Source organism: Furipterus horrens, unplaced genomic scaffold (assembly GCF_987537825.1).
Source record: "Furipterus horrens unplaced genomic scaffold, mFurHor1.1.pri manual_scaffold_15, whole genome shotgun sequence".
NCBI lineage: Eukaryota > Metazoa > Chordata > Mammalia > Chiroptera > Furipteridae > Furipterus > Furipterus horrens.
In genome coordinates this window covers 9358530-9374612 of record NW_028327185.1, presented here as the reverse complement: position 1 = coordinate 9374612, position 16083 = coordinate 9358530, and the positions used below count along the sequence as shown (strand labels likewise).

The following is a 16083-nucleotide window of genomic DNA, read 5'->3' as shown; positions in this document are numbered from 1 at the left end:
GCTCGCTGCCGCGCGCCCAGCGTCTGAACCAGGATCCCGGGGCCACCAGGGGGTGCTACCGAGACCCTCTCTGCCCTCTGATGCGGACGTGGACGTGGGCGGGTCGGGGTGGGGGTGGGGTCTTGGTGCTTGTGACGCTCGGCCACTTCACAATGCTCCTGGCGCCCCCCGACCGTCACCCACCCCGGCCTCCCTAGAACCCCGCGGAGAATAGGGGCCAGGAAGCTGAGGAAGGGCTCAGGGGATAGGGGGGCTGTGTAGAAAATCAGGGGCGAACCTTAACGCTGAGGGTGCTTAATGAACCACCACCAGTATTTCAGGCAGGAACTTGCTCTCGCATCTGTACACCTTAGAAGAGCGGGCTTCTCAAAGGATCTGAGTGAAGGCGGGGTGGGGGAAGGGCCCAGGTGCGTTGGCAGGTAGGGGGTGGGGTGAGGTGCTCTCTGAGTAACCCTTAGGTGGCCATAGGGTCACCCACGCCACCTCTGTGCACTTCTACAGAGCAAATTAAGTGGTTGTGGATACACATGAACACGATGCACCACATTTTCGATGTTTTTAAATACATATTATGTTTTTACTTTTTTAAACTTTAAAACAGGGAATAGGTTAGTCCCTTTCCCCCCCCTATAATGGCAATTTGCTGATTATAGAACAGAAACAAAACACCTGGAAGAGATCCTTTTCCTCTGAGGGACCAGGTGAGCTGGGGCTGGTCCTGCCCACCGCCTCATTAGCAGCTGATGAAGACCCCCGGGAGGATGACAAGCTGGGAAGCCACCATCAGCTCTTCCAGGAGGAGATGAAAGAGACGTTTTTCAAATGTTAAGCTGCCAAACAGTCCCCTGATACTAAGAACAATCAGCCTTCTTTTTCTTTGGCAGGAAAATCCTCACTGTACTTCACTGAGGCCTCAGAAGTTGGGCCTTCTGCCAAATGAAGACCTGGGTCTCTTTTCTTCACTTGGAAATTATGGCAAAACGTACCCTGCTTCCACTGTTAGAATTAACCTTTGGAACAGAAGTGTGCTCTGGGTCCTTGCTCGGAATGATTGTCCCTTACTGCAGTGACTCCCACTTCTGTGTCTTAACAACGCTCTCAGCTCTGGGATGGGTCAGAGCACTGCTCTGTCCCATAATAGCAGCCAGCGGCCACACGTGGGGATGAGCCCTTGAACATAGGTCCAATGGCCATGTGCTGTAAGTATGAAGTACACGCTGGATTTCAAAAATGTATGAAGGAAAAAAAGGTACATATTTCAACACTTTATATTGGTTACATGTTGAGATGGTATTTTGAATACGAAGGACTAAATAAAATATATTATCAAAATTAATTTCACATGTTGCTTGTTTTAATGGGGCTACTAGTCATGTGTATGTTACCTGTGTCATGCACCTTTCCATGGGATAGTACTGCTGTAGATCAGGGAGGGGTTCCGGTACTCATGTGCAGGCCAGTTCTCACGTCTGGGTAGCTTTTATTTCCTGTAAGTGTCTTGCTTTGAAATCATCCTTTTGTAAGAAGATAATATTTGGGTCAGAAGGCTTTTTTTTTTTTTTTCTCAATGGCTGGGTGGTAGGGTAAATTATTGATTTTTGAAATTCTGCCCTGCAGTGCAATTTCATAGGGATTCAATTCTTTCACTCCCCACCTTTACTTTTTCCTCACTACACAGGAACATGGATGCCCCCAAGTACCAGTATCTGAGAAGACAGAACAGGACCCCTCCTCCATGTGCCTGTGAAAGACAGGGACTCATCAAAGATAGCAGACCCACAAAACCATTAAAAAAAGAAAAGCCTTATGTAAGCACCCAGGGCAGTAAATGAAAAACTTATGTTAATACAGCACTAAGGATGAAAATGTAGATTATAAGCTTCTTTTTTAAAAAAGCAGAAAATAGGGGGATAAGAGCCTGGTAAATGTGAAAGTTACGTTCCCATGGAAACAATCATTTACCCACAATGCAAAGATTCCACGTGCATGAGAGCCCGTGTGTGTAAAAATGGTGGCTGATACATACTAAGCATTGCTCTAGGTGCTTTATGTGTAAACCCCCCACAAGAAGGCAAAGTGGGAACTGCCCTTTCCTGAGGGTCAGAGAGAGAATCCCCAGATCAGATGGGCAGGGGAGTCAGGATCGAATCCTGCCTCACCCCAACCTCTCCGTGCACCGTCTTCAGAGCTAGCATTGCATAATTATAGCCAGAGAAAATCATGTGTGGACAGGGAAGCAGGAGAGGATTCGAACTAGTCATAAGATTTCTTAAGGTATCGTTGTTTTTCCACATTTGTAATTTAATGCCATTAAAATCTGGAGATGGTAATTAACCAATTCTTATGAAGAAAGGAAGGACTCAAAATAAGTACTTTCAGAGCTGAAAGTGAGTTAGTTTACTTCCCCCCCGGGAGGTGACAGAATGCAATTTCAGAAACACTCAACAGTGACACAGAAACACCGGACTCTTGGTTTTTGAAATTTTATCATAAACACTTTGTAATGTTCAACATAAGAAGTTTCCCGATTGAGAAACTTGAGAAAACTGTTGCACTGAATAATATACCTCATTTGGGGTTATTTCTTCATCCTCAACATAACATAGATTTTATATGCGATTTAAAAAAAAAAAGTGTTCCGTTGAAACTTTAAAACATGAGTGGGTTTTTTAAAAGTTCTGCGTTTTGTTTTATTTCTTCTGTTCTGCTAAAATTGAGTCTGGCGTTTGTTTTTGTTTTGTTTTGTTTTTTTGCCTCCAAGGAGATTTGTTTTTCGGAAAGGTGCCAGAGAGGGAAGATGGCTTTGGCAAGTCTGTTGATGGATGGGCTGCTGTGAATGCTGACTCCTCATGTGCTGTGACAGGCTGTGCATTGTGGCTCCTTGGCTGATGTGATCAGCAGGGTAAGCACCCTCAGCCCACTCAAATCCCAGCCTCTGGAGGCTTAACGTACCATGAAAGGTTTTCAGTGGGCATCCCAGAGTGGTGTTCTTGTCACTCAAAGCCACCCCCACACGGGGCTGGAGTAGGAGCTTGGCAACCGTGGGTGGCCGTGTCTGTGGATCGCATGGAATGGTGCTCTTTCTTCAAGCCTCGGCTCAAGGGAAGACTTCTCTGACCTCCCTGACCAAGTGAAATGCTCCGCTGTCCACTCCTTGCCCCATAGGGGCACCAGGCTCTCTCCTTGGCCGTGTGGGTCCTTTGCAGGACTCCAGTGGGGGGGGGGCTAGGTGAAGATTTGCAACATTCTATATACGTCGTGTGAGTGCATTGTATACCCGGTGGTGAAGTAAAATCTATTTTCTTAACACAAGTTGCATAAAAAGTTGTGTTTCTCTAGAAGAGTTCCTTTAGAGGTGAGAAGGCCAAGACTGGATCCCAGAAGCCACATCTATTGGCCTCTTCTCAGCCTTGTTTTGATTTCTCTGTCCTTTTTGGCATTGAGGTCCGACTTCTATTTGAATTTATTTCCTCTTTTCTTTTCTCTTTTTTAAAAATATATATTTTATTGATTATGCTATTACAGTTGTCCTGATTCTTCCCTCTTTGCCCTCCTTCCACCCAGCACTCTCCACTCCCTCAGGCAATCCCCCCACCATTGTTCATGTCCATGGGTCATGCGTGTAAGTTCTTCGGTTGCTCCATTTCCTACACTGTACTTTACATCACCATGGCTGTTCTGTAACGACTTATTTGTACTTCTTAATCCCCTCACCTCTTCACCCATTCCCCCACCTCCCCTCCCATCTGGCAACCATTAAAATGTTCTTGTAGTCATGATTCTGTCTCTGTTCTTCTTGTTTGCTTAGTTTGAGCTTTAGATTCAATTGTTGACTGGTATGTATTTATTGCCATTTTATTGTTCATGGTTTTGATCTTCTTTTTCTTAAATAAGTCTCTTTAGCATTTCATATAATAAAGGTTTGGTGATGATGAACTCCTTTAGGTTTTTCTTGTCTGGGAAGCTCTTCATCTGCACTTCGATTATAAATAATGGCTCTGCTGGGTAGAGCAATCTTGGCTATAGGTCCCTGCTTTTCATGACTTTGAATATTTCTTGCCAATCCCTCCTAGCCTGCAAAGTTTCTTTTGCGAAATCAGCTGACAGTCTTATGGGAACTCCCCTGTGGGTAACTAACTTCCTTTCTTTTACTGCTTTTAAGATTATCTCTTTATCTTGAACCTTTGGCATTTTAATTATGATGTGTCTTGGAGTGGGACGCTGCATCCATCTTGTCTGGGACTCTCTGTGCTTCCTGGATTTTCATGTCTATTTCTTTCACCAAATTAGGGAAGTTTTCTTTCACTATTTTTTTAGATATATTTCCAATTTCTTGCTCTTTCTCTTCTCTTTCTGGCACCCCTGTCATGCGAATGTTGGACCTCTTGAAGTTGCCCAGAGGCCGCTTATACTCTCCTCATTTTTTTAAATTCTTTTTTTCTTCTTGTTGTTCTGATTGGCTATTTTTGCTTCCTTATGTTCCAAATCATTGAGTTGATTCTTGGTTTCATCTTCTCTACTGTTGTTTCCCTGCAAATTGTTCTTTGTTTCAATGAGTGTATCTGTTGTTTCTGACTGGATCTGTTTTATGCTGCTGAGGTCCTCACTAAGTTTCTTGAGCGTCCCTATTACCCGGGTTTTGAACTCTGCATCTGATAGGTTGCTTATCTCCATTTCATTTAGCTCTTTTTCTGGAGTTTTGATCTGTTCTTTCATCTGGGCCATGTTTCTTTGTCTCCTCATTTTGGCAGCCTCCCTGTGTTTGTTTCTATGTATTAGGTAGAGCTGCTTTGACTCTGTGTCTTGGTAGTGTGGCTTCATGTGGTAGGTGTCCTGTAGGGTCCAGTGGCACAGCCTACCCTATCACTCAAGCTGGGTACTTGAGATGCACCCTCCGTAAGGGCTGAGTACACCCTCCTCTTGTAGTTGAACCTTGGTTGCTGTTGGCAGGTCAAATGGGAGCGATTTACCCAGGCCAATCAGCTGCAAAGACTGGTTATGACCACTGACCACCAACCTCCACCCTCCGTGGAGGATCAGCTGTACAGGGGCAGGGTGGTGGTGCTCCCACGTGGTCTGTAGCTGTCCACTGGGTACATAGGCCCCGGGGTTTCCCAGGTGGTGCAGGCCAAGGTCAGCCCCCACGTGTGTTTTGCCCGGGGCACCCTGCCTGAGCTATAAAGCAATCTGAGATGCCTGCTGCTTGTGCTGGGCTTGGAGATTCCCAGGTGAAGCCAAGCTATGAATCTAAGCTGGCTGATGCTAGTGCCGGGCCTGGGCCGCACTGAGGCCAGCTGTTGCTTGTTTGATAGGATTTAGAAGTTGTGAAGCAGGAGCAAAGACCAGCCATTCATATAGAAGAGGAGTCTGAGAATCTCCCGGCCAGTGTGGCTCAGTCAGTTGGGGCCTTGTCCTGTTTATCATAAAGGTTGAGGGTTCGATCCCCAGTCAGGGATATGACTGGGTTGTGGGTTTGGTCCCCAGTCAGGGAGCATATGGGAGGCAACCAACTGATGTTTCTCTCACACTGATGTTTTTCTCTTTCTAGCTCTTCCTCCTCCTCTCTCTAAAATCAATGGATATTTAAAAAATTTATACCTATTAAAAAAAAAAAACAAAAACTCCAGCTACTCAAATTCAACATCAAATTCATAACTATCCTCATAAAACCTCCCTTTCAATTGTATTCCCTATTTTTATTAGCAATTTACAGCTTGGTTTCCTAGACTCTAAATCTTGACATCATCTCTGCACCCCCTTTTTTCCCCTCTCCCTCAGGCCATCCTGGTCCCTGAGATCTGACCATCTCCCTCTTCAGAGACTCCCACAGTCACGCTCATCCCCCCTGTATCTCTTAGGAATTGAAAACTATGTGCATGATCAACAGATATAGTTGAGCTTCAGTGATATGATGGCTATCAGAAAAGCTTTACAAAATTTACTGAGGAAAAACATGAAATAAATCTTCAAACTGTAGAGGTCAGTCATAGGACATTGGAAATGTGGGAGGGTGGCCCACTAAGACTCCAGAGCCCCAAAGTACAGGAATGAACTTGTGCTAGTCAAAATCTTAAAGTGATTCTGTGCAAAACTGCCACCTCTAATTTTACAAAGCAAAAAGAAATATATACATAAAAATGCTGAGTTCGATTTAGCTACTAAAATTAATCTGTCCTGAAAGAATTTGTTAGAATGAATCCATCAGAGTGTACCCAGTAAAAACTGTCATTTCCAGACTACCATCAGAACGTGATATTTGGGGAAAGCTGGTAGAGGCAAGGGATGATTTGGTGGCGGTATCAGAAATACGGTGTTAATAGCCACAAACTGCTACAGAGTAATGCAGTACCTCTGGTTCTGAAGTGCTGCCTGCTGGTGTCACCTCGTTTGAGCACATCCCTTTACTGCTCTGTCTAGGCCTTTGGCCCTCAGAGCCAAGCTGGCTGAGAAAGGCCAGTCTTGGGGAGCGACAGGGCAGGCGGCCCAGAGCCAGAGGGAATTGAGAGGCGCACCCGCTGCGGGGCAGTCACGGGCACCAGAGACAGCACTCAAGAGGCGAACTCGCTCCACGGGGGGCTAAGAGAACAGACACCCTGGATCCCCTTGGGTTCCCATTCACGTCCCCAGAGAGGCCCCGTTACCGAACCCAAATTTCTGCAATGGCACGGGTCACTCTTGCCCTGACCACAGGAGAGCGCCGCCGGGCGGAGGTTCGGAGGGACCAGTGCATCCCCAAGACAGGCTTCAGGAGTCCTCGCGCAGGACGCCAGCAGTTCGCAGAAAGTCAAATAGCTAAGGAGCTGGGGAGGGGGACGAGTGCCCTTCAGTATCCAAGGGGGCACGCAGAACCTTGACCCTGGGCTGGGGAGAGGGCTACGGACAGCACTGGAAGATAGACTGTAGCAGTCGCCGGAGCTCGCCCGGCCAAGTTAGCCCTGTTGGTGATGAGGGTCAGGCCGCGCACTCCAGTCCCACGGTTTGGCGCCACGGCCCGCTCTCCCACTCTGCGCCGGCGCTGGGGGCACTAGACTCCGCGTGGAGGCCGCCGCGGGCAGCGGGCTCTCGCTCAGCCCAGGCAGGGACCGCGGTCCAGCGCCGGGGAGGGGGCGACCCGGCCCCGCGCGCCACTAGGAGGGCGGTCGCCGGCACTTCGCGCCCCCGACAGGTGCAAGCGCGCGGGCTTCCCATTGGTCGCGGAGGCGGCGGCGGCCCCTTCCCACTCCCCGCCTGCTGTGGTCCTTATTTCTCGCGGCCGCGGGGCGCGCCTCCGCTCCGCCCCTGCCACCTCCCTCTTTCCGCGCCGCCGCCGTGCACTCCCGAGCTCAGGTAGCGGGCGCGCGGCGCCTCCTCGGGGGCGCGCAGCCGGGCTGCTGTCCTCCCCCACCACCCCGCACCCAGTGGCTCCCGGAGCCAGGGGAGGGAGAGCGCGGGTGGGGGGAGCCGGAGCCCGGCGCTGCCGCCGCCAAGGCTTTCAGTCTCTCTGGCTCGCACAGCGGCGCAGCAGAGGTCGCGCACAGATGCGGGTGAGACTTGTGGGGGGAGGAGGCGGAGGCGGAGGCGGAGGAGGGAAGGAAGCTGCATGCATGAGACCCACAGGTAAGACCCAGAGCCCCGGAAGGGGCTTTGCACCCCGGGGAGGCGCGCGCAGGCCCAGGAGGGGGAGTTGGTACTCGGTTCTGCCCCCCAGGGAAGGAATTTTTTTTTTTTGACGGCGCAGGGCAATTTCATGGGGGACCCGGCAATAGGACCCATCTTCATCTCGGGGAAAACCGGAGAAGTATCCCAGGGGATCCGGTGCCACATACGAGATTCCTAAGAGTGACCTGTCTAGGCACAGGAAAAAGTGTTTTTTCAGCCCCGAGAGACTGGAAGGCTTTAGACTTTCCTGCCACGGTCTCAGCCACTGGATCCCGGGGACCGGCGCAGAGCCAATGTGCGCTACCCGCGGCCCTCCCGCCCCTCCTCCATCCCTCCCCGCACGCGCAGCATCCCGCCGCGGCTGTTACTCAGTGTACCCGCGCTGGGGGTTGGGGGGAGATCTCGCTGAGGGAAAGGAGACGGGGGAAGCTCCGGGGATAGAGCCGGGGAAGCCGAGCCCCTCCCCCTCCCCCCTTCCTCGGGTCCCATGGCTGAGGAGCGGAAGCGGGGCCCCCGGAGGCCGGGCAGCCAGGGGTATTGTCGTGTTCGTTCCTGGTTGCAGACCCTTGCAAGCTGGATGCCCTCTGTGGATGAAAGATGTATTATGGAATGAAACCGAGCCATGGAGATGGATTTCTAGTACAGCAGCAGCAGCAGCAGCCACAGTCCCCCCAGCGACTCTTGGCCGTGATCCTGTGGTTTCAGCTCGCCCTGTGCTTCGGCCCTGCACAGCTCACGGGCGGTGAGTGACTCCGCTGTGCCCAGGGGGGCCCAGGGGGGCCCAGGACGGCAGGACAGCCCTGCCGCTCCCCCACACACCCGGACTTCTGGGGTCCCCAAGAACCTGAGGAGTCCCTGTATCCCAGCTTAAGACCATCCTTTTTCTAAACCGCTGGAGTTCCCCCCACATTCCTCTGGAGCTGACACAGCTTCACACCCACATTCTGTCTGGAGCTTCCCATCAGCTGCCCAGCCTGGCTTGTCTGAAGGAAAGACAATAAGGCTGGCTTATTATCTCACTCTGGCAGAGAGAGAGAGAGAGAGAGAATGAGAATTTGTGGATAATGTGTGCTTGCGGACCCCTGACCTGTGCCCTCTGCAGTGCAGGTTTCAGTTGCAGAGCCCCCTTTGTGAATGTGAAGGGTCTGAGAACAAGGCCAGGCTGACTGCAGGACAGGTTTACTTGAAAGTTAACTTTCTCTCTCCTTGGGAGGTGGTGTGTTCAGGCATGTCTGTGCATGGCTGGGGTGGGGAGGGGATGCAGAGGGTTTTTTTCCGATGTGTTTCTGGAGAATTGCTTGGCTTCTCCAGGCCTGATTTATAGGGGGAGTAAAGGCCAGGGCTTTTCTATGAATTGGAAGTTAGTGGAGATAAAGGAGAGCCTCAGACTCCATAGGTAGCTCACCTATAACATATTCGGTGCTGGGGGAGCGAGAGAGAGCAAGGTCCTGTCTGAATTTCACAGCCTAAGAACGTCTCTGCCTCCGCGGTTCATCGCTGCCCATCACTGCCCATCACTGCCGTCCGTTTCCTATTTCCTATGGGAGCTGGCCAATGTGTTCATATTAAAAGGGCAGAATCATGTTCCAGAGCCGAGACACTGTTAATATAGAAATAAATTATAATTGGTGGAAAACAGGTATCGATTGATACGCATAGACCATTTTAGTGCTTTAAAATATTGCTGTTTCAGAGATTTCCAAGGTGAAGATGGAAAAAACAATGAGTGAAACATTAGCCAAAGTGGGGGAGGGTAGTAACACGCTGGACTTGAACACAGAGTGATCAATAACGCAGGCCTCCCACCTAGAAATTGGAGAGGAACTTTCCTTGTGCGCCTGTCAGAATTAGTGAGGAAGCACTTGCTTCGGATAGGGGCCCTGTTTTGGGTTTTGGTTTCATTTCTTTTTCCTACAAGGTAACTTCTTTGGTGCTCTTCTTTTTATGGAACTGTCTCTGAGGTGGGTTTCCTCCTCATCGAGGGCAAAGGCAAATACAATGCCAAGGGGGCACCTGGGTGGGGCTCTGGTCAGAGTCTCTGTTGAGCCCTGGACACTGGCTGTGCAGGTGGGCAGGACAGCATGGAGCCGGGGGTGACTCATTTCCTTCCTCCTTCTCTTCTCTTGCCTTCCATCTAACTTTCATGCCCCCCAAACCAGGTCCCTGTGGTTTCCCATCCTCTTGGTCTTTTTCTCCCATGTAAATGACAGATGAATCGGGGTCCGTCTATCTAGGTCTTGAGGGTTATTATTGGAGGCATGAAGTCTGAGTGCAGCCCAGCCTTGAAGGCTCTGTTCTTGGTTCTGCCATTTGTTCAGGGGTCTCAGAGCTCAGTGCATGGCGCAGTCCCCTCGGCCTCACATTAGTCACCATCCCGTCGTGTGACACGTCTTTGATGCCTCTCTTCCGAGGGGAGAGGGTGTCAAGCAAAAAGATCCAGAGCCTGGAAGAAAAAGCTGGGAACAAGGGTTGCCTGTTACGTCTCAGTTTTGAGGGTCACCCTTTTTAGGGGCTCCTACTGTTTCATCTTGAACTCCTTCAGACCCTGACTGTGATTCCTGGGAGAACATTTATTATTTCAGAATTCCTCTGTGAGTAAACAGTTTGGGTGGGGAAGGGTGGTAGGAATGTTCCATGGAGTTCACTCTCCAGAGATGTCTTTCTTAGGAAAGAAACCCACATTGATGGGGGGGGGGGGCTGCTCCAGGATAGTAAGAAAAGGAAATTCACCTTAATTCTAGACCTGTGCTCCTAAAATTTGAATGTGCATATGAATCAACCCAGGATGTTGCTAAAAGGCAGATTCTGCTTCAGCTGGTCTGGGCTGGGACTTGAGAGTCTGCATTTCCAACCAGCTCACAGGTGATGTTCTTGCTCCTGGTCCGAGGAGCACACTTTAATTAGCAATGCTTTGGACTAAAGCCAAGGCGTTCCCTAAAATAAGTCAGTGTGATGCTAGAGTTTTGGTCATCCTTCTCGGTCACCCAAATGCAGATGGTCTGGGAGGGAGCAGGTGTCCCCCAGTGTCTAATCTTGAGGTGAAGATCAGCCTTTGGAGAGTGCTTTCATCTACTTGATCCACAAGAAGGTGCATATTTAATAGATACTGTTCTGAAATGTGGATTTTCATTTTTGATTGCTCCCAATGGAAAAGGAATCGCACAATAGCAAGCTATAATAGCCTCAGCTGGGAGGAAAAAAGCATGTGCCCAATACAGGTACGTCAGAAAAAGCCAGAACTAGAAAGGGGGAAATTGAGAAAATGATCAGGTGAAGAAGAGGGGGAAGAAGGACTCTTATCAAAAACGAAATGCTTTGTCCTCCAAAGCCAGAGACTCAATTCAGTTCTTTGAGCCCTAGGAGAGCTTTCAGGAGCCTGAATTGGCCTTGGGGGACTTTTGGGAGGCTCCTCCTAGGTTGCTTTTTATAAACGAGGAAAAATGGCCCTCAGCTGGGGACTCTCAAGACCAAATACCCTGAGAAGACTAACTTCAGGATGATAGGGGGACAGGTGCCTGCTGTTCCCATAATCTGCACGGAGCCTGACCTGGCTGTTCTCTCTTCCTCCCTCCCAGTCCTTGGGGTTTAGGGACTACCTGGAGTGGTCCACCCCGGCGTAGGGGAGGACAGCTAAGAGTCCTTGAATATGGGCTCATTAGCACATCCCTATATTATCAGGCACCCAGGCCCAGCGCTGCTACTTGATAGCTTTGGGACCCTGAAAGTCCCGTTAAGTGAGGATGGTGCTGCCAGGCTCGCAGGTGGATAGGAGGGATGGATATCAAGTACATGCTCTGTAAATGCACAGAGTGGCAGCGAGGAGGGCCTGAGACAATGCTGTAACCACCTGGGCCTCTGCTTCACTCGCTCAAGGCGTATTGAGTGCCTGTCCCCGTCCTGTTCAAAGCCCAGCTGAACACAATATTCTTTTAACCTGTAGAAGCTTCCTTTATTTTTTGCCCAATGGACAAACTTTTCTTCAAAATCTTAACACAAATGCCCTGATCTGTTTAATAATTTCCCTGGTCACTGAGTTCTCCCCTCACCTGGGCTCCCACTGCACTGGGCGCAACCCTCCCTCCCCGTGTTGTCCCCTCCACGAGGCCCTAAGCCCCCCGAAGGCTGAAGCTTGACTTCATCTGTTTTTGTGTCCCCGGCACCCAGTCCAGCATGGAACACATAGAAGGTGCTCCATGTTGGTTGACAGCAAGAAAGAAGACCCCCAAATCACTGCCACACCGTTTAGAAAAGAATTAAGATGGGTGGTGACCAAGTGCAAGAGTTTGGTGGCATTTGAGGCCACTTCCATTTGCAGGTGGTCTCAGAGGCTGGAGGAAAAATCAGGAAAGGCTCCCAAGAAAAGATGGTGCTTCGTAAGGGCTCTGAGGGAGAGGGTGGTTGAAGCACCTCAAAAAGTTTAACTTGAAAAACAAAACGAATTTTATTTACTTTTCCTTTACAGTTGCCATACAATATTATATTAGTTGCAGGTGTACAACAAAGCAATCAATCACCCTAATCAGGCCAGCACCCGCCTGACACCATGTCCACTACAGTATTATTGACTGTATTTCCTGTGCTGGGCTTGACACCCCCGTGATTATTTTTATAACTGGTGATTTGTACTTCTCAACCCCTTCACCTCTCCCACCTAGCCCCCACCACCGCACTCCCACCTGGAAACCACCGATTTGTTCTCCATATCTATGAGTTTGTTTCTTTTGTGTTTTAGATTCCGCATGTAAGTGAAATCATGTGGGCTTTGTCTTTCTTTGTCTGACTTACTTCACTTAGTGTGATACCCTCAAGGTCCATCAAAAAGATTAACTTTGAAGTAAGAATCGGAGAAGGTGGTTCAGGAGAGTTGCTTACTCTGCTGTCCAGGATTTGATGGTACGATCCTAAGATGCTAAGTTTTAGGGGAGACTTTGGCCCAGTATTTCCTCTTCCTTAAGAAAAACAATCCTGTGCTTCTCGAAGACAGAAGAAATTACCCACCCAAGAAGTAAAACAAATAGAAATAATTAAGTGAGTTGCTCGTAAACTAGAGTTAAAAGAGCATTTAAAATAGCTTTTTAATGGAGAGGATTGTAATTGCTTTATTAATTTTAAACAAGGTAAACTGGGGACATGAGACAAGCACGAGCAAATAATTCTTGATATATGGAACTGACAGTGAACTTGGGAGCACAATGGTGGATAAGCCTCTATTGCCCCTATGACCCCCTTGAGAGGGAAGGCATGCTCGGGCCCCAGGAAGGCAGGGGCTGCGGCCGACAAGTGTGAACCTGTAGAATGAATGCCTCGTCTCCAGACTTTTATTCTTAGACGTGCGAGGGACCACAGAGCTCCGTAAACTTGATCGATGGTCATTTCACCATCATCCCACTAAAGCAAGCTCTTCAAGAGACGGTGAATAAGGTTGGTTTTTGGAAATAAAGGCTCGGCCTGGCTATCTCATGTTGCTGTTTGAAATTGGTGACTTTAATCTCCTGGAATTACCAGCGTGGGAGGGTCACTCAGGCGCTGTCTCCCCTTTTCTCGGTGTAACAAAACCCAGAAAGACCTTATGTCTTTGGTCTGATTGGATTTATCAGAGATATAGGTGATTGCATCGGGCAAACCAGTAAGAGGGAGGTTCTTTTAAGAAAGAAATGAAATTCATCCTTGCGGTGGATTCTGTAAAATCTGTGCGTGTATGGCTTTGTTACAATCTCACTGGTTTCCAAGTTCAGATTCTCAGTATGTAGAGGAAGCCTGAGCACCTCCCTGAACGCTGAATTTCAGAAGATGCTGATTCTCTCCACGCAAGAAACAACAGGACCTGGTTGTTCTGTGGAAATTTGGTAGTTTTAGAGGATTCACCCTGAGAGGCTCTCGATTATTCTATTAGACTGGGTCTGTTAACGAACTCTGAGTCTCGGTGTTAGCCTCCAATCCAAGGGTGCGTTTTCAGTTTCATCTGAAGGACGCATCTGGAAATTTAAGCCATAGTATGACAGCATATACTCAATGGCTGATTAGGGCCACCCCTGTGTTTAAGTCATACAAAGTGGAGGATTAGTCTTTTAGAGACTTGTAGTTCCTTTGGTATAGAACAGTCCAGTTCTGAATCGCTACAAGGCTTTTCAAGGGTTTGCCCAGACTCTTCCCTTTGGAAATGGGGACACATGCTTGTTTTTTCTGTCGCACCTCTATTTACACCATTGTTTTGTAGGTGTGAGGTGCTCATCTACTTGTCGTAATGACTTAGAGGAAGATATATTTTCGTTTCTTGAGGCAAAGAACCGGAGAGATATACAGTATTCCCTCACTTATCGCAGGTATTATGTTCTAGACACCCCCCCACCCCACGATTGGTGAAAATCCGCGAAGTAGGAACCTTACATTTATTTTACTATTTATATACATTTTAAGGCTTTATAAACCCTTCCCACACACTTATAAACCTTTCCCAGTCCCTTATTAACCTTTCCCACTCCCTTATTAACCTTTCCCACACTTTTATAAACACTACTTATGTTCTTAAACATATTCTACACTCTTAAACCTATGTAACTTTAACAACATACGTATATAGTACCTCAAAATACCATGATATAGCAAAAAATCCTCAATAAATAATATAATATTTTTAAAAATCCCACGATACAGTGAGGCCGCGATAAGTAAACCACAACATAGAGAGGGACTACTGTAATAATGTCTAGCAGAAAGTACATGTGGCCACTTGCTACTGTCCCCAACTGGCTAAATGGTAGAAACCTGACTTCTGCCTCAGTTTTATTATCACCATCTGTGAAATAGGAATAATACTTGCACCACCTGCCTCCCACGGTGGTTGTGAAAATTAAATGCATTAGTAGGGGAAAGTGTAGTGAATTGCGGTACCAACATCATCACCCACAAACTGGTAGTGGACGCCTGCTATTTTCACTGTGCTAAGGGTTACCAAGAGCTTCCTTTGCCCTGAAAGGATGTCACGTGACAAATGCATTGTAATGCCCAATGGAGCAGGCCAAGATGGATGTGTGGTATTGAGGTCATTATGTGGTCACTGATCCTTGGTCCCGGTAGTCCCATAGAACTCTCTATCATATATGGTATCTTAGATCCTTTGGCAGCCTTTGAGGATGACATTTAAGCCAAGTTTTTTTTTTTTTTCCATTTTAAAATCATTCTTATTTTTCAATTAGAGTTGACGTATTGGTACATTGTTATATTAGTTTCAGGTGTGTACCCCTGTCATTTGATGTTACATAACTTACTAAGTGATCGTCCCGCGAAATACTGCAGCCATCTGACACCATACATATTATAGTTATTAGCATGTTATTGACTGTATTCTCTGTTGTACTTGACATCCCATGACTATTCTGTATCAACCAATTTGTACTTCTTAATCCCTTCACTGTTTTCACCCATCCTCCCAACCCCCCTCCCATAAGTCTTGAGTGATAAAATAATTCTCCAGGCAGAACAGGTGTTGAGAGGTGTGTTTTTTTTTTCAGCAGAGAGGCTAGTATAAGCCAAGGCTCAGAGGGAGAAAGAATGTGTACCGGAGACAAGGACTAGCTCAGGGCAGCCGTAGTGAAGGGCAAAGAGTTAAAAGAGAAAAGACTCGACAGGCTGGTGGGACCCACATGGCAGCTAACTACCAGGCTCAGGTATTTAATATTACACGGGACTCAGCCGGGAGCCTACGAAATAGTCTGCAGGAAGTGTCTGGCATGATGGGAATCTTCATTTTAGAAAAGAATTTTTTGACCATCTGGAAGATGGAGGAGGGAGAGAGAGGCCCTTACTCATGAACTATTTTATTATGCGTCCACCGGTGACTCAGTGGAGGACACAGGAACAAAAAACAGAGCCCTGCTTTTGGGGGACTTGCATTCTAGTGGGGGCCAGCTAGGGAACTCTTGCATGGGCCCAGGAGGGACACAATGAGGGCTTTAACTAGAGAGGAGTAAATGCGTGTTAAAAGGAGGCCAGACAGCTGGCTGGATGTGCGGGTGGCGGAAGAGCCATTCACGGAGCCCCGGCCGCGGTCATTTGGAGGGAGGCTAATGAGTTCATTTTGGATGAGGACACTTGCATTGCCTGCAGGACATCCGTTTGGTGACCATCTGTCCATCAGGCAGTGGCAGACTCGCCGTGGCGCTCTGGAGAGCAATGAGAGCCAGAGACATAGATTTGTGTGCCATCTATATAGAGAGGGTTGCTGGGGCGCAGGTGGGGCTGGGCTTTCCCAGGAAGAGAGGGCAATGAACCAAGAAGAGGCTCTGAGGATGAAGCCCAGGCAACATGCATGTTTAAGCATCAAGAGGAGACGCCAGTAAGGAGGACGAGCCATTGTGCTGATAATCGGTATTGGTAACAATACAACAGCAGCAGAACTTGATCCTGGCTGTTGTTTGCCCGTTCTGATTTGGGGCAGGAGACTCA

At 48.4% G+C, this 16083-nt stretch overlaps 1 protein-coding gene across 1 annotated transcript in view; it reads left to right on the top strand.

Annotated features, from left to right (window-relative positions):
* Positions 1-7332: 7332 nt before the first annotated feature.
* The window catches only part of SUSD4 (sushi domain containing 4), an 82990-nt gene continuing 74239 nt past the window's right edge, over positions 7333-16083 (top strand). The window contains exons 1-2 of the mRNA XM_090263386.1: positions 7333-7596; positions 8201-8380. Coding sequence (XP_090119512.1) covers positions 8236-8380 — 145 coding nt within the window. The 5' untranslated portion in view covers positions 7333-7596; positions 8201-8235. The remainder of the gene's footprint in view (positions 7597-8200; positions 8381-16083) is intronic.